At 29.1% G+C, this 23871-nt stretch overlaps 3 protein-coding genes across 8 annotated transcripts in view; 2 read left to right on the forward strand and 1 right to left on the reverse strand.

The window, feature by feature from the left end:
- LOC108767379 (thioredoxin domain-containing protein 17) lies at positions 1 to 6088 on the forward strand. The gene is made up of 4 exons (XM_018517246.1): positions 1 to 336; positions 4698 to 4779; positions 5352 to 5449; positions 6016 to 6088. The coding sequence occupies exons 1-4, from the start codon at positions 180 to 182 to the stop codon at positions 6045 to 6047; spliced, it is 369 nt and encodes a 122-aa protein (XP_018372748.1). The 5' UTR covers positions 1 to 179; the 3' UTR covers positions 6048 to 6088.
- Positions 412 to 2630, forward strand: LOC108767377 (tigger transposable element-derived protein 6-like). Of its 3 annotated transcripts, none has more exons than XM_018517240.1 (3): positions 412 to 606; positions 877 to 1001; positions 1134 to 2630. In XM_018517240.1, the coding sequence occupies exon 3, from the start codon at positions 1134 to 1136 to the stop codon at positions 2544 to 2546; it is 1413 nt and encodes a 470-aa protein (XP_018372742.1). In that variant the 5' UTR covers positions 412 to 606; positions 877 to 1001; the 3' UTR covers positions 2547 to 2630. The 3 variants fall into 3 exon arrangements, with proteins under 3 accessions (XP_018372742.1, XP_018372741.1, XP_018372743.1); XM_018517239.1 differs by having other exon boundaries at positions 877 to 997; XM_018517241.1 differs by lacking the exon at positions 877 to 1001.
- LOC108767378 (SEC14-like protein 2) overlaps positions 6016 to 23871 on the reverse strand; it is a 22799-nt gene continuing 4943 nt past the window's right edge. For all 4 annotated transcript variants that reach the window (XM_018517243.1, XM_018517245.1, XM_018517244.1 and 1 more), the window contains 10 exons: positions 22309 to 22454; positions 14534 to 14603; positions 12867 to 12910; positions 10537 to 10654; positions 8942 to 9151; positions 8791 to 8871; positions 7124 to 7323; positions 6460 to 6602; positions 6236 to 6390; positions 6016 to 6127 (listed from right to left, as the gene is read on the reverse strand). In XM_018517243.1, coding sequence (XP_018372745.1) covers positions 6027 to 6127; positions 6236 to 6390; positions 6460 to 6602; positions 7124 to 7323; positions 8791 to 8871; positions 8942 to 9151; positions 10537 to 10654; positions 12867 to 12910; positions 14534 to 14603; positions 22309 to 22353 — 1167 coding nt within the window. In that variant the 5' untranslated portion in view covers positions 22354 to 22454 and the 3' untranslated portion in view covers positions 6016 to 6026. The remainder of the gene's footprint in view (positions 6128 to 6235; positions 6391 to 6459; positions 6603 to 7123; positions 7324 to 8790; positions 8872 to 8941; positions 9152 to 10536; positions 10655 to 12866; positions 12911 to 14533; positions 14604 to 22308; positions 22455 to 23871) is intronic.

The raw sequence follows: 23871 nt of genomic DNA on the forward strand, positions 1-23871 counted from the left end.
TACTTATCGGTGTCGTTATCGCGCTGAACAATGTAAATAAACGTAGATAAATGTAGATAACATAAGCGGATAATTAAGTGTCCTCCTACAGGCGATAGAATTTCATACGTTTGCCGTTCGTCCGTCCGTATTCGTAACAGACGCGAGCGCCGGACTCTGTTCGCTCATATTCACCAAAAATGGTCCCATCAATGGAACGTCGGTACGTGCAAGGATACGAGAAGTTTCTTGAGGTTACAAACTTAGGAAGTATTCAAGAACATCCGGATTACGTTCTGTTCACCGGTACAAAGCTGCCGGACACCGGCAAGAGTTGGTGCTCGGATTGCGTAGAAGGTGAGCGAATCTTTCTTTTTTTTTTTTCGTGTCGACATAACCTAACTCTCGAGTATTATCTGGTATTAGGGTAAAGTAGGGTAATTGTGCGCGGTGGGTAATTGTGTGCCAATTTCCGTGATCGGAAGATGTTGTTTATTACAATAACGTCTTGCGGAAAAAAAGTAACATCATATCCCAGTGTAGCACTGATGGCTGAAGATTAAAATAATCAACTTGAAAGAAAAACACATCTTTTGTTATAATATTGGTACTCACGAAAATAAGACGGTAAGTTCGTAATTTTTGAGGTTTTGTTTCTACTAAAATGTATGTACAGTGAGATTATCGCTTTATGGATTAACTTATAGGTTAAGAAGGTTATTCATTAGTTTTAATGTTATTTCGATGTTTATTGAATATGGACCTGTGTGGGGTAATTCTGCGCACGTGTCTAAAATGCGCATAATTATCCCACTCGCATTCATATGACAAGAAATAATACCTGTTTTTTTTCCGTTTTCACATAAATAATATTGAAATACATAACTTTATATTCAGGTAATAACATCACCTACTTACTGTGATGGCAAAGTTTTCGTGTAACAATACAAGTTTATATCCTCACTTTTAATGTGAGTTAAGAAGATTCACAATACACGATCTCGAGCTTGTGCAAATAGTAGGTAAAAATTTGATTGAATCTCACTTGTCAGAATAAAAAGAAACTTGCATTTAACTAAGTTACATCACAAATGAGAATTATCTAAGTTTAGTGTAAATAAATGAAAAGCAGCTATAGTTTAATTTTTTTTCAGATGCCTCGTTATTATAAAAGAACATCAGATAAGAATAATTGGACTGAGGGGACCTTAAAATCAGCGATTTATGCTGTGAAAGTCAATGGGATGAAAATCAGAGCTGCTGGGCGAAAATTCAATATTTCGGAATCAACTCTTAGAAAGCGATTGAAAGAAAGTTCGACAAGCCATGTGCCGTTGGGTCGAAAGCCAACATTCACGGTTGATGAGGAGAAAGAATTGACAAATCATATCTTGAACCTAGCAAAACTATTTTATGGACTTACTTCACATCAACTTCGTAGAATTGCTTTCGACTTTGCTGAGGCAAAACATGTTAATCATACGTTTAACAAAACGATTCAACTGGCTGGCAAAGATTGGCTATATCAGTTTCTTCAGCGTAACTCGGAAATAAAGTTAAGACAACCAAAAGGGACGAGTCTTAACAGAATTAATGCATTTAATAAAGAAGAAATTACTCGATTTTTTTCCAATTTACAAGAAGTCATGGAAAAGTATAGATTTCCTCCAAATAGAATCTTTAACATGGATAAGATGTGCATTACATTGATTAAAAAAAAATGTCCAAAAATATATGGCGCAAAAGGGATAGAGAGAATTGGAACAGCAACATCAGGTGAAAGGAGACGAACCGTTACAACAGTATTTTGCATGAATGCATCTGGAACATACATACCTCCAATGATAATTTATCCGAGAGCGCGAATGAATACGCAGCTACAAAAGAATGGGCCTATTGGAGCGATTTATGCCTGTTCTAAAAATGGATGGATAAATAAGGGATTGTACTTGGATTGGTTACATCATTTTAAGAGCTATGTTAAACCAACTTGCGAAGACCCCGTACTTCTGATAATTGATAATCATACAAGCTACATTTCACTTGACGCTTTTGATTTATGTAAATCTGGTTTTATTACTGTACTTTCTTTCCCCCCTCACACATCTCATCGAATTCAACCTTTAGACTTGACATTTTTTGGCCCGTTGAAGAACGCTTTATATAGAGAATATGATTTATATTTAAAATTAACTGATCATAAAAAAATAACCGAATATAATCTTGCAGAGTTGTTAAATAAGGCCTTTTTAAAAGTAGCTTCTATGAAGGAAGGCATCTCTGGCTTTCGTACAGCAGGTATTTACCCTCTAAACCCTGATAGGTTTGACGAAAATGATTTTGCTCCATCAGTTGCTCGAGAAGGACCTCTTACTGAAGTCGTCTTTGATAATCAAAATTCAAATTCCATTGAAACTATCAGTAATATAGATAATTTACCTGATTCTTACAACAATGAGTCAGAGGCAAATCCAATATCAAAACCTAGTACTTCAAAGACTCCTGATCAGTTCAAAATTACTGTTATTTCATCGATTTCTTCAAGCAAACCTCATGTGGCAACGTGATTCTCATTCAGAAATTTTAACTGCCTCAAAAGTAAAAATTACAAGACAAATTGGAAGAATAGAAAAAGGCCGAAGAAAAGAAGAAGCAGAATACCATAAAAGCAATTACAAAGAAAGCTAAAAAACGTAAAATGTAAACAGAAAAATATTTTTGTAATCATATTTTTAAGAAATTTTGTCGTTTTAACATTTTAAAACTTTTTTATTTTATTTTAATAATTGAATCTTTGTTTATGTTATTAAGAATCCATTAATATAAACATTTATGCAATAAATACAAAACAAGAGTAAAGAATCGGGGGTGAGTAATATAAAAAATGTTAAGCGATTTTTGCTTAACATTATCCTTTCTTTGTTTTTACTTTTATTTGTATAAAATCATGTTTGTAAAATATTAAAAATTACCCATTAACCTTTTTGTCAATATTAAATAAATTAAAATGTTTATATCTAGATGATATCTAATAATTTTAGCACATTATTGCCCGATTTATGCGCACAATTATCCAGCGAGGAGAATGTGCGTATTTGCCTCATGTCACTTATCATTTTATTAATCTGTAATCTACTATATTAAGTAACAATTTGAGGTTATAAAAGTAGACTAATGAGGCTCCTTCTCCCCGAAATCCCGATTTCCCAACTACATTCCATTCGTTGTAATATTAGTTCCCACTAAGATGCGCACAATTCCTCCATTTTCTCCTATCTCTTTGGATAGCCAGAGCTGTTGGAGGCGAATTTTGCAAAATATCGTAAATTTTATCGACAGCCTGAACGGCGGAATGACGTCAAAAGACATGATGACGTCTAGTAGGTCAAAATAGACATATTGTAAATTTTCTCGACAGCCTGAACGGCGGAATGACGTCAAAAGACATGATGACGTCTAGTAGGTCAAAATAGACGTCACTGTTTGAACGTCATTAAATATTGATCAGAGTTAGTGCTTCTATAGTTATTATTACTGACGCAAGAAGTGTAATGCGTCATGTATATAAGCGTTAGTGAATTAAATTTTAAAACACCTATTGTTTTAGAGCCGGATTAAACTAGTGTTTATATGACATCGTTTATTTGATTAGCGTTTGTATATTTTACATCGGATAATACTTATATGGATATTATTAAACTTGATTAATAGTGATGTCTAAACGTAATTACTGACGTCTAGTAGGCTAAAGTAGACATCATTACGTCGTATCTTGATGTCAGTCTATTTAGGAGAATGTTAGCAAAAATATGACAAAAAATGATTTTCATTTAATGGCATAAATCGACACAAACATTGTTTTATTTTTCTTAACATTTAGAGAGTAATAAAGAGAGAAAAATATTTGTATTGACTTGTGTGCGGTGAAATAGAAAGCATCCAATGTCGACTTTCACCGCAGAAATGAAAAAAGTCTTATACATTTATATTCAAATATATCCAAATGTAATTTTGAAATTTTTTGTCGAAGTATCACTTCTAGAAAATTAAATAATAATGAAATGCAAAAATTTAATATTTGTGAAATGATATAAAACTACACAGTCGGAACACAGCATTTTTACTGTGTATAATCGTGTTGACTCGTGTTATAGTTGGAAAATACAGAATCATACACTACGTTTCACATTGTCGCCTGTATACGTTACTGGAAAGCATTCAAAATCTGTCAATATATTATGATAGATTAACTGCGGAATTCTCTCAAGCAGAATTTGCTATCTCTTAATATTATCTGAATTATATTTTCCATTGACCACTGCATGTTCTAAAACTAAGTTCAATATTATGGCCAGATTTCTAAAATACAGGAAATATAATAGGAAATGATACGATTGTAATAATGAAACGATGCATAAGATATCTATTTCCGTAAATAAAAAAACTTTATCAGTTACCTGGATTCTATAACGATTTTGTACTAATGTTTGTACTATTCATCATTTAGAAATATCAAAGTACAAATATGAGATTAAGAAATTTAGTTGAGAGAACTGTTTAAAATATTTTATTAAATATTATATTTTTGTGTTAATTAGTTTTAAATTCTTAATTACTTTTATGTATATAATACTAAAAAGGAGAAAATACAAATATGCATTAATGTTGATACAATTGGTTTTGAGTGCATTTACTTAGAATTTTTCATTTTCTTTCAGCTGAACCATTTATTGAAGCTGGTTTCGCAGATGCTCCTCAGGATACAGTATTACTAATAGTAGAGGTCGGGGACAGAGCGTTGTAAGTATATAAAATATTCATACTATTGTAATTGCTATTTTTATATGAATTATCATGAGCATATATTATGTAATAATTGTTATTTAATAACGTAAAATAACATGTAACGTATATGTATAGATGTCATTTTAATTAGTGCAGGAAAACGTTTCAAATTGAAATTGTATGATCTAAAAGGAAATAAAATAACAAAATCTATTTTTTTTTCAAGTCGTATTTTTATGGCCACGACCAAAGTTATAACTATTTTTTAAATGGAATTATATGATTATTTTACACATATGGATTCCTCTATATTTTTATATGCAGAATAATTAGAAGAATCATTATGAAGAAAAAATCATACAATTTTATTTTAAAAAAGTGATTTCATATGACCTATGTGAAAAAACGACTTTCTTGAAAATTTTATTATTGTTTGTCATCCTTTAGCTCATAAAATTTTCGTCTGAAACGTTTCTCCGTATCTTTCATACTTTTCGAGATATTTACTTGCGACAATATATTAAGATAAAATACATCGTATAATATAAAAAAGGAAGTTTTAAAATATCTTTTATACACTTTCCTAGCTGGAAAGATCCAAATTGTCCATTTAGGACAGACCGTTGTACCAGGTTGAAGGTCTTGCCGACTTTAGTTAAATGGAGGACTGAGAAACGTTTAGAGGGTGATCAGTTACTGAATCCTGAACTTATCGAAATGTTACTGTCAGATGTAGATACAGACTAAAAATATTTGTAATATATATATTTCTACATTTTTTTTATAAAAAATACATATTGAATTATAAAAATGTACATAAATTACATTTTCACGTACGATCATATTGTATATTCATTCTTTTTTATAATCATCATCCTTTTTACCCTACTTTGAAAAAAGATATCGGGAATACAAATAAAGATTACTTAAATTTAACTGATAGGAATTACTTAAATTTAACTGATAGGAATTACTTAAATTTAACTAATATTTATTCTTTATGCATTTGTATGCATATATGCTATAATTATATTGTAATAATCTACAATCTTTTGAGCAATAAAGTAAGAAAGAGAAATATCAAATAAACAATCAATTAGAATACTACTGTAAAATCTATAAATTACAAAGAATTTACTTTATATCTATATTTACTATAAAATTGTAATGTAATATCCTTCCGAAATTTTAGCTTGATCTGTTACAAGTATGAAATACGAAAAATTAATATAATTGTAAAGTTCCTAAAAGGATCCATTTTATTACATAATTGGTGTCTCTGATGCTGGTGGTAACATACGTACGGAATAATGAACCTTCTTATTCCTTAGAATACTGTAGGTATTGTCGAAAACGACGTAATCTGAAATAAAATTTAAACAATAAGAATCTTATTGGACCGTATTTGTGAATAAAATTTAGATAACAATGTCATTATTTGTAGAATGCTGCTCAAACAATATAGGCTTACAAGTCGTCAGAGTTTCGCAAGTTAATAATCCAATTTCATCCGATTGATGAGACGCAACCCTCCGAATAGGTATAACTTCTATTTTCTTTCCATTAGTCATGTCTTTTTTCAGAATTCCAAATTTGATGTCATGACCTTCACTTCGAAATTCCCAACTGAATACAAGAATATGAATTGAAAGAAAGAGACTTTTTCTTCCGACATATTTATTGTAAAATATTTACCTTAAGATGGAACCCTCTTCGGGTACAGAAATATCGAATTCTAACTTTCCTCCTTTTCGAACGACGACGGTAGTATAATCCTCGTTTAGCTTATCCATATTGTTGATGTACATCTCTTTAGGTATCTTACCACCTTGGCAGATCTAACAACATTTTAATTATTATTTTTCGAAATAGTATAGTTGAAATTCGTTTTACATTTAAGGCTCCTGTCTACTCACTATAACTTAGACCATAACGTCAAAAGTGAGAAAAATACATAAAGAAAACTCTTGCAAACTATATTAAAATGTATTTTTACATATATTTTAAAAGAATTTCATTATGTGGTTTCTCGCTTTTGATGTCATCAATCTGAAGATCCGTGATGAATGGTCGAAAGCCTTAAAGAAAACCAAGTATTATCTTAAAAAACGAATAAATGCATCTTATAAAGTAAGATACAAAAGTTTACAACAAAAAGCCGAATTCTTCCATGAGATTTACAGTTTTTTTTAAATGAAAATTTATGAAGAAAGGTATTAATTTCAAATACTATATTAACATTTAAATTAAGAAGTAATTAAACTTATTACAAAACTTCACATATTCTATCGAAGTTTTTATTTCAACGGCTATTTCGTGTTGTGTGTGTAATTTTGTGAAAGGGATTTAATTAAAATACTTTTGAAGTGTATTTCGGGTTGCCATCTGGATCTGTTAGTATTCCACCATAATGGGCAGGTAGTTGATCCTTCGGTATGAGTTTAAAAAGTGCTGCTTTCCATTTCGACGGCTCGGCTTTGTAGATTTGTATTTTTGACAAAGTATAGTCGTCCATAAATTTCTTAATAATTGTAAAAGCGAAAGCAAAGACTCTTGGAGCTGCAACAATGCATACACTAATAGGTTTTTTTCTGTGTTTCTAAAAATCTTCTAAATAAGCCAATTGTAAGCAATTCATTCCTCTTCCAAATCAAATAGTTTGAATGGCTTGAAAACTAATCGCTATTATCTGCTATTATCCTGAACAAAATTCATGAAGAATTATTTCAAAAAAGTTGTTTACAGGCTTCTGTGAACTTTCACATAATAATAATAATAATAATAATTTTTTTCTTACATGTATATGCTAACTTATTGTCAAACGATTCAGCATATCATTTTTAACGAAATTCGGAAAAATTATAAAATAAGGGAATAATAAGAAGAAATAAATGAATAAAGGATTAATATTTCATATTGGCCCGTATTCATAGTCAGGTCTTACATTTAAGGCTTCCTTAAATTTATCTTTAGATGCTTTACGAATTATTTCATTAGCTACTGAGCATCTAAAGATAAATTTAAGGAAGTCCTAAGTATGAGGTCTAACTATGAATACAGGCAATTGAATCGGTCATCGCAGATAATAGCGATTAGTTTTCAAGCCATTCAAACTATTTGATTTGGAAGAGGAATGAAATTGTAAAAATTTCTAAAATTATCTAAAATTAATACGCATCTTGAAAAATGTATATTAATGGACACAACATGAAACAACGTTAAACATATTTTTCATATTTTATAAGCAGTCTTTTTTAAAAAGAAATAAACAAATTTAATAATAAAAGAAATTTCAATTACAAACAAAAAAGAAAATTAATAATGAGCAATAATGCGACGCAGTTATTAGTGCATATAATATATATCTGTTGTTTTACTTTGAAGATGATCTGAAGTGGAACCAACGTCTGTCACTTCAATTATGATTTATGTACACTCATCAACTAAAAGATTGCAACAGATTTTTTTCTATGGTTTTTGGAATACAGCCTACTCACGATTAGTTTTTACTTACGGATCCATAAGTAAGAACCAATCGCTTGGTGAGCAGACTGTATTCCGAAACTCATTAAAAAAAAAGGTTGCAACCTTTTAGTCGGTGAGTGTATACCCAAGGACTTCGATTCTTTCCCTTGAAAATTTTCGCAAATTGAAAAATGACCATTTTTCTACATTAATGCTCATAGTCCGTGCGTGATAAACGACACGACTAAACCTTACGTCCGCTTATAACTAAATTTGACGTAAAAATGAAATAATTTGAATTTTTGAAAGTTTTAAAAAAATAATCGAGGGAAAGAATTTAAGTCCTTGCGTGTACATTAAGAGCAAAGCAATTAAAGAATACTACACATATTATTTACGCATTAACAATCGCGTTGCACTCTCATTGTATTTTATTAATTTTCTTTTCAGTTCTCTTTAAACAGACAGTATATCAAAGAATATTCATTTTATTTTAAGCAGTAACATCTAAATAAAATCGTGCTGGTGTGGATTGCGATTATTATATTTTATTAAACTTACCGTTGATCAGGAAGCACATCTTTAGAATTTCCGGATAGTTCGCCTCGTACATTTGGACGAAGGTGATAACAAGTTCGCCAGCTACACCGATAAAATAATAATAGAAAAAAAATAACAGAATATCTTAAGAAGAATTTATTAATATTTTTACCTGGTTTCCACAAATACTGTTTAAGATTAAATCCTTCCATGTCGAAAATAACGGTCACTTGATTAGCGGCATGTCCATGCTTCTTGGATTGCTCCTTGGCTAAGTTCAAATAACCATCTAACAATTTTATCATAAGTTTGATGAATTCCTTTTGTGTTATTACATGTAATGCTCCGTACATGTCCATACCGACAAATGGTACGATGATCACTGTAAAAATTATATCCATATCCATATATAATTATCCATATACGATAAAAAATAATATAAATTTTTAAAAAAGGATAAGCAGAGCATTTCTCTCCGATCTTAAATCAATTTTCATAATTTTTTTATGATTGTAAGTTTTTTTGCTTTATTTATTATACCTTCTCTATTTTCTATACTTATAATATAAAAATAAACGTTTAATATTCAGTGCGATAAAAAAAAATTCGGCACAATTAAATGATAATCTTTTTGTCGATTCCAGATTTATAAACATGCAGAAATAAAGTTTGAATAAAAATTACTTTTACTGCCAACAGACAAAATTTGTTCGATGCAATTAAATTTTAAGAATTTTTGATAGTATTGTGTAGTCTCAAATAACAAAATGACTTTTTCAGTTAGAAAACACTCGAACACTTCTAGTGTTAAAAAACGATATTTATCACCATGAAAGAGAAAGTAAAAGAGAGAATCAAAAGGATTAATTAAAAAAGATGTTATGCTTTGAAGTAATCGTAATCATGGTCTTCATATGTTAGATATATTTTTTGTAAAGGAAAAGTATCCCTGAGAGTTGAATGAACTTGATCGAGTTATCAAAATATTGAAATCTGTATTTCAGGTCTTAAAATATGTTATATTTATTGTTTTTTTTTTTATAAGAAAAAACAATATCCCGAAAGAAGATTTTTATTTCTGTTGTATAATTTTCATATTATATATATTTATATGTGTGATTTATAAAGATATATATATATATATATATATATCATATCTTTTTATAAAATGACATTGTACACTCAAACTTTCACTGTAATTATATCGACATCATATTGAAGTTTGCTTATTTAATATAATACATACTTTGCAATTGTTATTATTCTCCAATTTTTCTTATAATAACATTTTATAATATTTTGAATAATTCGCAAGGTTGATCAAGTTACTTTTTACAAGTTACTTATAAGAGTTACTTTTTATTATAGAAATTAAATATAGTAAATATGGGTATTTTATTTGTTATATTCTATTTTTTGTACTATATTTTATCATTTAGTCTAATTTTGTATTACTTTTTGCATTACTATTTCTATTACTTAATTTCTATAACAAACATATAAAGAATAATATAAACACATAAGGTAAAACCTTAAAAAGTAACTTATAAAGTAACTTTCCAAACCTTGATAATTTGAGTGTGTTTTTCTCACTTATTTAATATATATCTGTTTTTTTTTTTTATAATACTGATAGGAATTGACATTATATATCGTTTCAATTCATGATGCTATAAACGCCATTTATGATGCTATAAACGTAAAAAGTTGAAAGCAGATTTATGATTCAAAGATTGATTATACTGACTATAACAAAAGAGACTTTACCTGGTGCCCCATCTTTGTCGAATCCACTTAATCCGTAAGGCAGGTATGGTTTTATTATTTCAGGAATTTCCCATTTGTCCAAATTGTCAGCATCCCATTGTTTTCGCCATTCTAGCGACTATAAATAAATATTTTTCTTCATTACATTATTGCAGAATATTGTGTCGTATATTATCAAAATTATCAATGTTTTTGGTATGTATTTCTGAGTATTCTGATATTACACTTATAAACACGTGACTTGTTATACTGTATTTTTATTGTTTCGAATATTTTACAATAACATTTATAATGTGTGAATATACCTATGCTGTCATTTTTATTTTAATTAAATTTAAATAAATCTTAATAAATTTAATCAAAAGATTTTTCCACCACTCTTATTTTTTGTGTAATAGCGCAAAATTAAAAAGTGTAAATATTATACACACGTAATGTTTGTATCATAATACAATATGAAATATTTCCATATGAAATCTTTTTCTTTATAACATTAAGAAAAATACGTACTTATATCATATTGTTGTAAAAGTTAAATTTCTTTCATGAAAAAACGATAATAGATTAATTAGATTATCCTATAAATATATCCATTTATTGCTTGACTTACTCAAAACAGATGTAGATGACAGAAAAAAGTCATGTTGCAGTTTAAATAAATTGGCGGTATAAATAAAAAAAAGTGAAATTTTTTAAAATTATAATTTTGTTTTTTAAATTATAACTGTAACACATTCGAAATTCTTAGATTACTGTAATGTAAGTAGGTTAAAACATATTTAAATTTATCGTAAAAATTATGCATTAATATCTTTTAGTATAAAATTATTGAATTAAAAAATTATATGTAAAAAATATCATGTATTTAATTCACCTAAATATTACGTTTGTAACAAAAATTCAAAATGATTCTATCGTTCTGTGCTATTCTTCCGTGTAATATTGTGTAAAAGAATACGGCTTGTAGGTTTATATGTTACGGTGTAACACGTACCGTTGGAACGTCTTTAGTCGGTGCTAAGACATACGAAGATATACTGAAGAAAGAAATATTTCTCATAATTTACAGTAGATGGTTTCAGGAATAACGGGGTTTCACGCGGAATAGAAAGTGGAAAAAAGATAATTTCCTGAAGAAATTACTTTGGAACCAAGTATCATAGATCCTCGGTTTTCAATCATTATGAAACTTCTCAGCGCAAGAATACGGATGGTGACTTCGCGAACGTACTTCAAAGAATTGGCACATTACTTTCGACTTACAAAATGGCATGTACAGAGAACAACTTTCTATTTCATAAAACATCTACGAGAACAAAAAAGCGACACTGTTGACAGCAAATCTTCAACATCCGATATGAACCCGGAAGGATACTTTCTTTAATTTATTCGCGATAGAATTAACTGTGATTACTTTGAATGATGTTAGCATTTATTTGATCGTTACTTACATAAAAAGATTGTTTCATAAAATTATCGTCTTGACATTAACAAATGATATAAAACATTAAATCTATTATGTTTGCTACACGGAGAGAATTTTTTCTTAGAATTTACCCTGAAAATATGACAATCGTGGGACAACATTGTATTTCCAAGAATTTTAATATAAATCTCTCTCATTCATTAATAAAACTACAATAAAGTATAAAATAAGTTTGATCAATTTTACTGAAGTGCATGGTAAAACATATTAAATTTATTATATATATGTATAATATTATTGAACATATATATTATACATTAATAAATCTTTTTATTATTATTAAATCAAAGAATATTTATAAAAAATAATTTAAAATTTACATTTATCTGTCTATCTTTGTTTAATTTATGATGTGAGTAACGTTTCTATCAGACGAGTTGGATTGGCAATGAGGTGACATACATCTTGACATTCTTGACCGTCATTCATTTCTAATCAAGATAGAACTCACAAAAAATAGATGAAGATTTCTTATCAAGACACGTCACATAAAAAAAAGTTTTTAGAATGCAACGAGCTGTGATGCGACTCACTAAGTTTACGCCTGCCGCGTTAATATTTAATGAGTCGCAAGTAATTCACGTGGCAGAGAAATTTAAAAGACTCGGTGACTGTATCCGGAACGTGTTTCACCAGACTTTCTCAATTGGATTCGCCTGCGTTTTGTGTAATGCGAATAGTGAGTCTAATCTGAGGGAACGGAGGTCGAGTACGTAACCGGCGTAACGTCCGGAGACAGAGTAATGTGAAATATATATGCATTTTATTTAGCATATAATGAAATATGAGAATGTAAAATATGCGATTGCGATATCAAAAAACACGTTCTTGCACAATTACTTACGTTTCTCAACATTTTTTCGGCTGCATTAGGATCCCATTTTCTTGCTATAAAAAGAATAGAGAAATATAAATTTATTTTAACTTACACATCGTAAATAATACATTTCTTAGAATTATTTAAATTATTGCGTAAAAAAAAATATTGCTTTATATGTACAGGTATCTACAATATTTATATGTATATGTACATCTATTTTATATACAATATTTATATGTATATGTATATTGATGTAAAATCTATTTATTTATTATCGTGTAACTTGCAAGTGCATATAATATCAAATAAAATTTATACATATATTATTATACATATAACATCATTAAAAAAATAAGAAAAAATGTGCAGTTTTTATTCGCGTAGTCACAGAGTTATCGCGTTATTTATTTAAAATAAAATTTATTAAATTATTCCAATATAATATTGTTTAAATATATATTAATAACGTTTTCATTGTGCATTGGCGTTGTTTATTGGATATATGAGTCGTAGCAATTTGTGTAACTCACAATTCTATAGAGGCAGTTAATAATAACCGATAATTTCGAGTTTCCTCAATTTTGTAGTTTTGTTTCAAAACAGTTTAATAACTTCGCTAAGTGCCGCTTCGAAACATACACATGCACACATATTATATAAAAATAGGTAAAAGACAATGGATGTCGCGTCAATTTCTACATGATATTTCTCACGATGCACATGACTACGTTATGTACACATATAACACAGAATAAAACATTTATTGAAGTCACGAAGCATGGCTTCTAAGACTAATTCTACAATGTGCTATTTGTCTCTTTGCCTTCTTGATCAAAAAGGTAAGAGACAAACAGAGACAAACAGCAAGAAACAGGAAACAAAAAGCACATTGTAGAATTAGCCTTATTGTTAGATAATGACGTTCAGAACTATATGCAAGAAAAGCAGCTTTGCTGTTGTAAAATTGTTTAATATGATTGTTCTTTAGTTTTTCATTGAATCTAACAATGAGAACATCATGTGATGGGGTCAGAGATTTTTATGCGCTTTTTATAAGCTGTTCTTGAGCGAAAAAAAAAACCGATACGTATCCGGCTGTTTCAGCCATTGGCTCATAGTTTCGAAGAAATCGATTTTTTAAATAATTATTGTAACAATTTGAAAAATGTACTGTATAAATGAAAATATCACTATCTTTATAAATTTCATTTTATGTTATTAGTTTTAATTACTTTTTGATTATAATGAAATTTCATGAAATTATATATTGTGTTTAAACTGTTTAATTATTATCTATTATATAATACTAATATGTAATTTCATGAAATTTCATTACAATCAAAAAGTAATTAAAACTATAATAATATTAAATTAAAATGAGATTTATAAAGATACTGATATTTTCATTTATACAGTACGTTTTTCAAATTACTACAATAATTATTTAAAAAATCGATTTCTTCGAAACTATGGGCCAATGGCTGAAACGGCTGGACACGTATCGTCTTCTTTTCGCTTAAGAATAAACTGTAAAAAGCGCATCAAAATCCCCGTCTCCGTCACCTGGTGTTCCTTGTAAGTATACAAACCAATCATATTCAAGAATTTCACAACAGTTGCAAAGATATTTTTTTCTGTTGAACGCAACCATTATTAATTGGTTATCAGGGAGAGAGGGTAGAGGGCCATACCTCTTAACCAGCGAAGCAGAAAGTAGTCATCGTGGTGCGGCTGTAGGATATCTTGCACTGACCGTCGAAACTGCACGAAAAGAAAAGAAAGGAAGTATATAGATCTGCCTTGTTTATTTTTATATACTTTATATAATAATATTATTGAAAGTGTTCATTTTCGATTGCATAATTTTGTGATTTATGATATTATTGTAACTTCATTTGATTTATGAATATTTATGTATCGAACGTGAGAACGAGGAACAAAGTTACTTTATAAATATGTATCATGTGAATCATGTCGCTGCATGTGAACGTTATAAGAAATTATATACTTTTTTTTTTTATTAAAATATGCTTACGTAAAGATTATATTATACGTTTTTTTTAGAAATGCACACTGACTTCATTTTGCTTCGCATTACCATCGCACCGTAACGTTTCCGACATGCGATTCTTAATTATGATTTATAGGAAACAAATGCCACCGTGTAATATAATTATAATGATGTACGCGAGGAAGTGAAACTTTCTTGTCGATTTCTGTAATTATCAATTATCTCCGTGAGAGAAAGAAAGAGAGAGATGAAAAAGGTCCGTACTGAGTTGTTACATTATTAAACCTAATCAAAGTGTCTACTTTCACTTAAATCCATAGGATACCACGGAGAGCGCAGAGTTTGGTGATATTAATATTGACTTCGTATATATTTTATATAAGAGATGTTCATCTTTAAAGAATATAATCCTTTTTATACAGAGAAATTTGCATTTTTTTTTTATCAAACGATTATGCAGCATGTGCTACAAACTGACAGATAACAATAGTTAAAAGAAATTTAAAGATATTATCTCGTATAATTCACCAGTCTGAAGTTATGATTATACGTTTTACTATGAGCGTGCATATTTATTAATTTTTTTACAATTTAATTGATTTTTGTTAATAAATAATTTTAGTTTTTCTCTTTTGTTTATGCTATGTAAATGTATTATTACAAACTATAATAAAATAGAATTCACATTTTTCCTCGAGCTTAGAAGTTGCATAAAGGCTTTGAAACAATTCCACGTATGAGACTTTTTACAATTCTACGTATGAATGTATTAAATAATTATCTATTTATGGATATCGCCTTGAACAAAACGTGCATTCATTGGACAAAATATTTTCACTAAAAAATTTTTACTAAAAGAAAGAAAAGAAAGGAAAAAAGAAATATTAGCTTTTTTGCTATCAAGTTAATCAATCTTTTCCTTAACAAAAACAATTATTTGCATAATTATTGATTCTTATCCAATTATCAAAACATATAATTTTCCTAGTAACAGTTATTTACAATATAAAGTAAATATAACGTATAACAAGAAAGTATTGCTGCAAGAAGGCAACAATTTTCGACTGGATTTTAAATGTATGAGAGTAGCATGAACTGTAATGAAGTTTTCAGTAGATCTGGATAGTTGAACAAGATTATTAAAGCGCATAGCAGTTAAAATTCTTCTTACGGAAAGCCGGAGGGAAAATCTTGCTAACTATTCTATTTAAAAATCGTAAATTGTTTCATCATAAAATAATTGCTCTCCACATGCACGAAATAACCGAAATGATATGATGAATATATGTCGATCTCTTGCGTGGAAGATGTTATGACACTGATCTCATTTCTCAATAAACAGGAATGGAAAAAAAGGGTGCAGACAGGAGTGAGAGGATCAGAATAGGTCACACATCGTCATCATAATTATCGAACAATGTAAACCGGTTCCTCTTTTTAAGAATTGAACTTGTTTGTAATTGCGATAGACTTTTTTCTCTGCATGTACGCCAGCTAAAGCTAATGGTATTGTTTTATAAATGCTCAATAATCGCATAATGGGCACAAGCAGTTTTTTCTTTCATATCATTTTGAATACTCCCGATCGAGCGTGAAACGTCAATTGAAAAAAAAAAACATAAATTCTAATCGAACTTTACAGACGCTATCACTGTAGCTTTTATGTTCGCTGTTTATTTTAAGTGCAAGAAGTAATAAAAAAAAGCAAAGATATCTTTTGACGTTTTAATATTAATTTTCATGATGCTAATTACATCCGTACATTTAGGAAGGTTCATCGAATACTCAATGAAGGTCGCACATGTTTAATCTCCGTCACAGCTGCAGACTACAGTAGAAAGCTATTTACAGCGAAACGATCAACACTAAAAATGCAATATTTTTTTTCCATACAATTTCTATCGTCTTTTACAATGGAATCGAGAGTAAGTTGCTTGAAAATAGAGATAAAATATAACAGAAATCGGGGATTTGTCACAAGGAACTTTCTCGAAAGTAAATTACGAAACAAATAATTGTTTTTGGAAAAAGACTATTTACGTGAATTATGTAAAATATAGATTGCAATTCGTTATAAGTTATAGAAAGTATCAGAAATGTACCGTGAAGCAGTATTTCTTTATAGCCAATTATGATAACTTTGTTGCGAAACAATAAACTCGTATCTATACTAAATAAAAAGTTTACACGATTTTGTAGTAAACATCACGAGCATTAAACACATAGCAAAAATATCGTACACATTTTCTACGAAATTACGAATGCAGTATCATTAAATATTTTTATCCTTCGAATAGCATATGACATAGGAAACGAGAAAAATTATATATAGGCGAGTGCTTTTTATTGGTTAATATATTAATCTGATACGATATTAATGGTATTATTAAAATACAAGGAACTTAAGAAACGTAATCAAAGTCTCTCCTGATCTCGTAATAAATTATATAAAAATAACTCCAATGCGAATTTTTCAAAGATATTTAGATGGTTTTTGGAGATATTATATGCCTAAATTTTGTTTCTTTAATAAACTGATTTTAAAATTATAAAATTAACATTTTATACTTTTAATTAATCATAAAATATTAATAAAATTACGGTCATTAGCTTGAGATAGAGAAAGCAAAAAGATGTCGAAAGAAATGCAAAATCTAGTAAACACGCTACGTAAAAACATTAACAGTTAATATTTTCCTTGATTTACTATTAATAATTTACTTAATTATTTATTTACAATTCCTATGAATTGCCAATATCTCAATTACAAAAATACTTTGATAATTGCCACATAGAGACAAGCGAATATCCTTTTTAAAATCATATAGCGTGTTTACTAAATTTTGCATATCTTTCGATACTTTCTTATTTACTTTATCTAAAGTCGTAGATTATTATTGCAAATTTCTACTGATATTTCCAAGACATTTTGTACGATTGCTTCAAACGGATTAAGCCGAGAAAAAGTCATTTTATGCATATGCAGGTCGCGATAGACATTTTGTGTGTGTGTGTGTGTGTGTGTGTGTGTGTGTGTGTGTGTGTGTGTGTGTGTGTGTGTGTGTTGCATCGATGTCGTAATTCAAAACAGCGCGGGCGCCCGCGCTGGCGAATTTACATTGCATTGGTATGCATTGAAGACCTTTTTAAAGTGTGCGAGATTTGCGTGTGCCCAATTATTCTTAGTCGCGAGGCTGTGATAGTCTCCAAACATAACAAATGAAAGTGTCGCCACATCACCGGCATAACGTTTTCCTCTCGAACGACAGAAAAAAAAAAACAATAGTTAATTTAACTGGTCACGTTAATTGGTATCAGACGAGTGAAACTTAATAAACTTTTTCAATATATGTGTCACGTACTAGATGTTTTTTTTAGTGACACATTTGAAATGATAAAATTCTCAATATTAAAATATAGCAAACATATAAATTGAAACAGAGGAAGAACTGGTGACTCAGATTTTCTGCGTATTTGTATGAATCTTAATTGCCATAAAAAAATTGTGGACATAAAATCCGGTTAGTATTGAAACAAGGTTGTAAATTGAAAGGCAATCGACGACTCTTTTCTTACGATGCAATCGGAAAAGTGCCAATCTCTTCGCGATCCGCTGCATCTTGCTGCTTGAAATAAGTGCTCGACTGCTTACTATCCGTTCTAGATATCGGAGGTGAATGATCACTAGGTTGTAAGAGGACTGAAGTAATTTCTCTACGCGCATTGAAGCCTTTGCCTTCAATATCTTGTATCACATATAACGAAATTTTCAATTCTATTGAGAAATCATGTCAGTAAATCTGAATTAACCTGATGCCCTTGAGAAATGTTTACGGAATCACAGCGCGGATATAATTTCTTTTAAAAACATTGAGAACTCTTTTTCATAATCTAAAGTTACGTTTTAACGTAAAGATTTCTTACGCAAATTATATCTTCGAAAATATCTTATAAAATTTTCATAGTAAAATTATTTTTTCATGACATTTTCGTTAATAAAATTAATAGTTAATATGATGCTTTTTAAATTCGTTTTTCTTTGAAAAATTTTAGATAGAAGCAGATACAGTTTGGCAAAAATATGAATACTTTTATTTACATTAAAAAATATAATTATTTGTTTTATGAAGTTCTTTATCTTATATCTATGCGTTTTATTAATATCTCAATTTTTAATAAAAAATTTTCATTAAATAAAAACTTTCTTTAATTTTCGTCTTTTTGTTTTATCGAGAAGAAGAAAAATAGATTGCTTGATTTAAAGGATTTGTTTGTAAAAATTATATTTGCTATGTGTCTGCTTGATCATGAACGTCAATAATCTATACTTATCACTGTATTTATGTGCATGCTTCATAATTAAATTGTCAATTTGTCGAGTATCCAATAAATGTCAATCTTTTAGATTTATGTGATAACTGACGCTATTACATTGATATATGTTATATCATTTACGTGAAGTACTGATATTCCTATCGACGTCGGGGTTTAAAATATTTCTGAATTATCTCTGCCTAAGGATAAATATTTTTTTTTAATTTCATATATGGAAATGTATTTATACAGCTTATCAATATTATCATTTTTACGTGTGTAAACATAAGATAAAGCAGAAACTCGGGAATAATAAATAAATGCGCATCGCATCAACACTTCGTGATATATGCCCCTTTTTTTTCTTTAAACTGTGGTATAACATTTCTTTATTTAAATGTATTAGTCATGATAAAAGTTTAATAATTATCAATATTTACATATTTTTTAAGTTCATGTAAAATATGTCAAGTATAATAGAAATAAATTTTAGCCTTTTAAGCAACCTTGTCATTTACCTTTTAAAAGAAAAAAAAAGTGATAACTTTATTAACAAGTTTTGTCTGCAAATTAATTAAAATTCACAATATACGATTAATTAATATTAACCTGAAAAGTCATTGAATTTTTATAATTCATTAGCATTCGAGAAATAATAAGGATTGTTCGAACCTTATCGCATTATAGTTTCGTAACAATAATTAAATATTATCTCGATAATTTAATTAATTATTTCTGTTAATAATTATACGTACGTATCCGGTGTTTTTTGCGTTATTCATATTGTAACATGTAAACTTAAGCACAGACTATATTTTTTCATACCGTTATACGTGTTTTCTAACGTATTTATTAAAAGTTAATATTAAAATGAATAGTTTTAACAAATTTAAAAGATTTAAAAGTACTTGTTTATTTAGTATGGTTTATAATTTATTATTATTATTTATAATTGTAGAAGATATTTTTCATTCCGATAAGGAGAAAACTAAACTGTGAATACCGATCTAAGTAAATGTATGATACTTTATTCACATAGGATAAACTAGGGTATTATGGCCATACGGAAAAGATGGCCATAGGCCATAATTTCTCCAATAATTGATAAATAGTGCATTTTTATAGTCATTCTTAAAGATAATCAATATTTACAGTAGTTCATATGAGTACACTTCAAAATAACAATATTATAAATATTATCTAATATTTTTTCTATCGACTATCTGCAAAGTTTTGCACATGTTTGCTAAAAACTGTTATAATGTCTAATAAATTACAGTTAAGCTGCCATAATCAACATTACATACACAAAAGGTACGTAAATTGCAATGTGACCTATAATTAATACTTTTATTTTCACTATTTATTTATAAATACTATGGCTATCTTTCTTAATATCACATGGCCATCTTTTCCCTAAAAATCAGATAAGATGACTAATGCATACTTTATAATATTTTGATAAAATTAAAGTTCTGTTAAGTATTTTCTCTTTAATTTCGATAGTATTTGTTACTTTAAGCTTCAGTGAAAGTAATATCCCAAATATTGTTAAAAAGTAACAAGAATAAACGTATGTTTTTTGCATTTTAAAAAACTATGGCCATCATACCTGAGTTTACCCTATACACTATATATTCCTTTAAGTAATTTTATATAAAATAGACACATTAACAGAAAATCTTGTCTCTATTGTGTCTATTTTAAGGTTCGCGTTAAAAGAGCCACGGCAGTTGTCTCACGCCATGTCTTAGCGCCGAGACACTACTATGTCTCCAGATACTTCCTACTTTTTTAACATTCTATTTTCTAGAATAAATTATACTAGAATAAATGGTAAAACTTCAGAAAAGAGGAGCACCCGTCGACGACCTTGACCTTGAAATATGTTATCATCACCCTGAGTAATCTCCAACAAGTTTTAGCCGTCGCTCGTTATTCGTTAAAAAGTTGTTAGCAAAAAAAGTTTAAAAAAATAACGTTTCATTTCTGCTATATATAATATTAGAAACTATTCTACACTCTTCTCCTTGCTTACGTAATATCACGTAAAACAACTCCCATCCTCTGCTTGGAGGAGGGCGGGACACTTCCTATGAAGTAACTTTCAAAGTCTTGTTGAAGATCACTCAGGGTCACGATTTCGAAAGTCGCTTCGCGCGTAAAAATATACTACTAATGTCACTAGTGCAATAAGTAAATTCGACAAGTGGTATTACTAATAGTGTAATAGTGGTGGAGAAAATTTCATTAAAATTTCACTGAAATTTTAGTAAAATTTTAATGAAATTTTCTCCACCACTATTACACTATTAGTAATACCACTTGTCGAATTTACTTATTGCACTAGTGACATTAGTAGTATATTTTTATGCGGATAAGTCGTGCGCCCTCAAGCAGAGGGGGAGGTGGAGTCGTTTCGCGTTAAAAAAACCTAACCCTAATCCAACCCATTTTTTGGTGCGAGGTGGCTTTCATTTCGCGTGGAAAGTTGTAAACCTGATAGAACTTTGCTTCTTGAATGTACAACTTTCCACGCGAAAGTAAAAAATGGGTTGTGTGGGTGTTAGGATTAGGTTTTTTAACGCGAAACAACATCGATTTACCTTCCGCGCTAAATGAGGACCACCTGAAGAGTAAAGAGAAACAGGAGGGAATGTTTGGTTCTAAGCAAGCGGATGGAAGTGATTATACATACTAGCATAAAAAGTGGACGCTTAAAATGGCTGCCATGACGTATATCCGTCCGCGGATTTAGCTACTCCCACTATTGATACATTTCCTCCTGTTTCTCTTTACTCTTTGGGACCATCTCACACCAAAAAATAGGTTGAGTGTTAGGGTTAGGTTTTTTAACACGAAACGACTTTCATTCCACCACTGGATCCACAATACACTTTTCAACACAAAGCGAGATTCTATATAGGTTTACAACTTTCGTTATAGCAGAAATGAGGCATTATTTTTTAAACTCTTTTGTTAATGACTTTTTAATGGACAGCGAGCGATGGCTAAAACTTGTTAAAGGTTATCAGGATGATGACATTGACAACATATGTCAAAATTAAAGTTGTCGGCGGGTGCTTCCCTTTTCTACCGAATAAATTATATGTATAGAATGAATTATATCTCTGCTCTTACCTTCATCAATGCAAATCGCTGGTCATCCGCCAATTTTAATGACATTTTTGTTATTTGACCACTTAAGAATTCACAATAACGTCTCTTCAGTTTATCGGTTGATCGTTAAATTCAAAGATCTTCACAGTCGATTTTTATATCTATGGCTAGAATAAAAAAATTGATATATATATATTCTATATTAACTGTTAAAGCAAATTTTTATTAAGATATGTAGTATCTTAACGCATATATATATTATTTTCGTATCTTTTCTGATTACACAAGTATGTGATATACATATAATATTGATGGAGAATAATTATTATTATTAATATTTTTGTCGGTGTTAAATCACACCAAGATAGATGAATTTTTTAATTAATAACGTTATTTATGTGTATTGATCAAAGGTTTAAGGAAAACATGCAATTCATGATTATTTCTAATCGATAAACAGTGGATTATAAAAGTTAATTACTCGCATGGTTAATTATATCGTCTTGGATTCTTTAATTAACTGCATATATTATATACTAAATTAATTCATACAGTACAGTACTAATGTTCAAAACAATAAGACATGAAAATCTGTATTATTGTTTTTTTTAATTATGATAAATAACAATTACTGATAATCCGCTAATCGCCTCAAAATGAATGGCTATAATAACTATAAAATTTGCATTTTTATTACGAGATTAAACTGCTAGTTGTGGTTTTAATTAAATATTATTATATTTGAATTATATACGAGGAAATAAATGCAGAGTATAATAATGTTTTTATCGGCGTTAAATCGCATAAATATATGAATTTTTTAATCGATAGTATACGGTCACACATATTTGCGTCAATTAAGATCAAAGTTTAAAACCAATACATATTTTACAATTTCTTCAAATAATAATGAAATATGAAAATTAATTATATTTTGCTTTTCTTGTACTCTAGCTAATTATATGATATGCATATATTATTGAATTGATTCAATGTTTATTATATTAAAGCAATAAGATAACACGATATTATTGTTTCGTTTAAGATGTATATATGTCACATTTCAAAGTATAATCCAAAATAAAAAAGAAGGATATGTCAGAAATAAATATTGATAAATTAATGTGGAATATCTGAATTTAAATTTTTCTCGAACAATAATATTCCCTACGGCAGAGCGCAATACTATTAAATAAAGAGAATTAAAAAATTCGGATCGCCGCACAATATCGTCAGGATTTGTTGATGCTGACAGTATATTTAGTGATCGTGTAAAGTACGCAATATATGCTGACTTGAAATATCTTTTATCTAAGATAATATTTATCTGAGACCGTCAAAATATTACTAATTAGTATTATTGATTGCGTAAGGTCCGCATAGAAGATATTTGTGGAAAAGTTTATTTGGATCTATTTATTCGTTAAGTAAAAGTTATTTACTTAAAATTGCAGTAAAATATAATTATTGCGCTGTATAAACCATTCTAAGCTAAAATCATAGATGTAATAGCATAAATTGCGTGTTTTTATATGAAATTCTCACTGTCGGTTTAGAAAGAATGAGGTTGAATCATATCACTCC

This window comes from Trachymyrmex cornetzi, unplaced genomic scaffold (genome assembly GCF_001594075.2).
Source record: "Trachymyrmex cornetzi isolate Tcor2-1 unplaced genomic scaffold, Tcor1.1 scaffold67, whole genome shotgun sequence".
NCBI lineage: Eukaryota > Metazoa > Arthropoda > Insecta > Hymenoptera > Formicidae > Trachymyrmex > Trachymyrmex cornetzi.

Coding starts and splice junctions, on each gene's coding strand:
- LOC108767379 (XM_018517246.1), top strand. CDS start 180: ATGGTCCCATCAATGGAACGTCGGTACGTGCAAGGATACGAGAAGTTT. Junction 4,780..5,351: donor GAGGTCGGGGACAGAGCGTT/GTAAGTATATAA, acceptor ACACTTTCCTAG/CTGGAAAGATCCAAATTGTC. Junction 5,450..6,015: donor GACTGAGAAACGTTTAGAGG/GTGATCAGTTAC, acceptor AGTTCCTAAAAG/GATCCATTTTATTACATAAT.
- LOC108767377 (XM_018517240.1), top strand. CDS start 1,134: ATGCCTCGTTATTATAAAAGAACATCAGATAAGAATAATTGGACTGAG.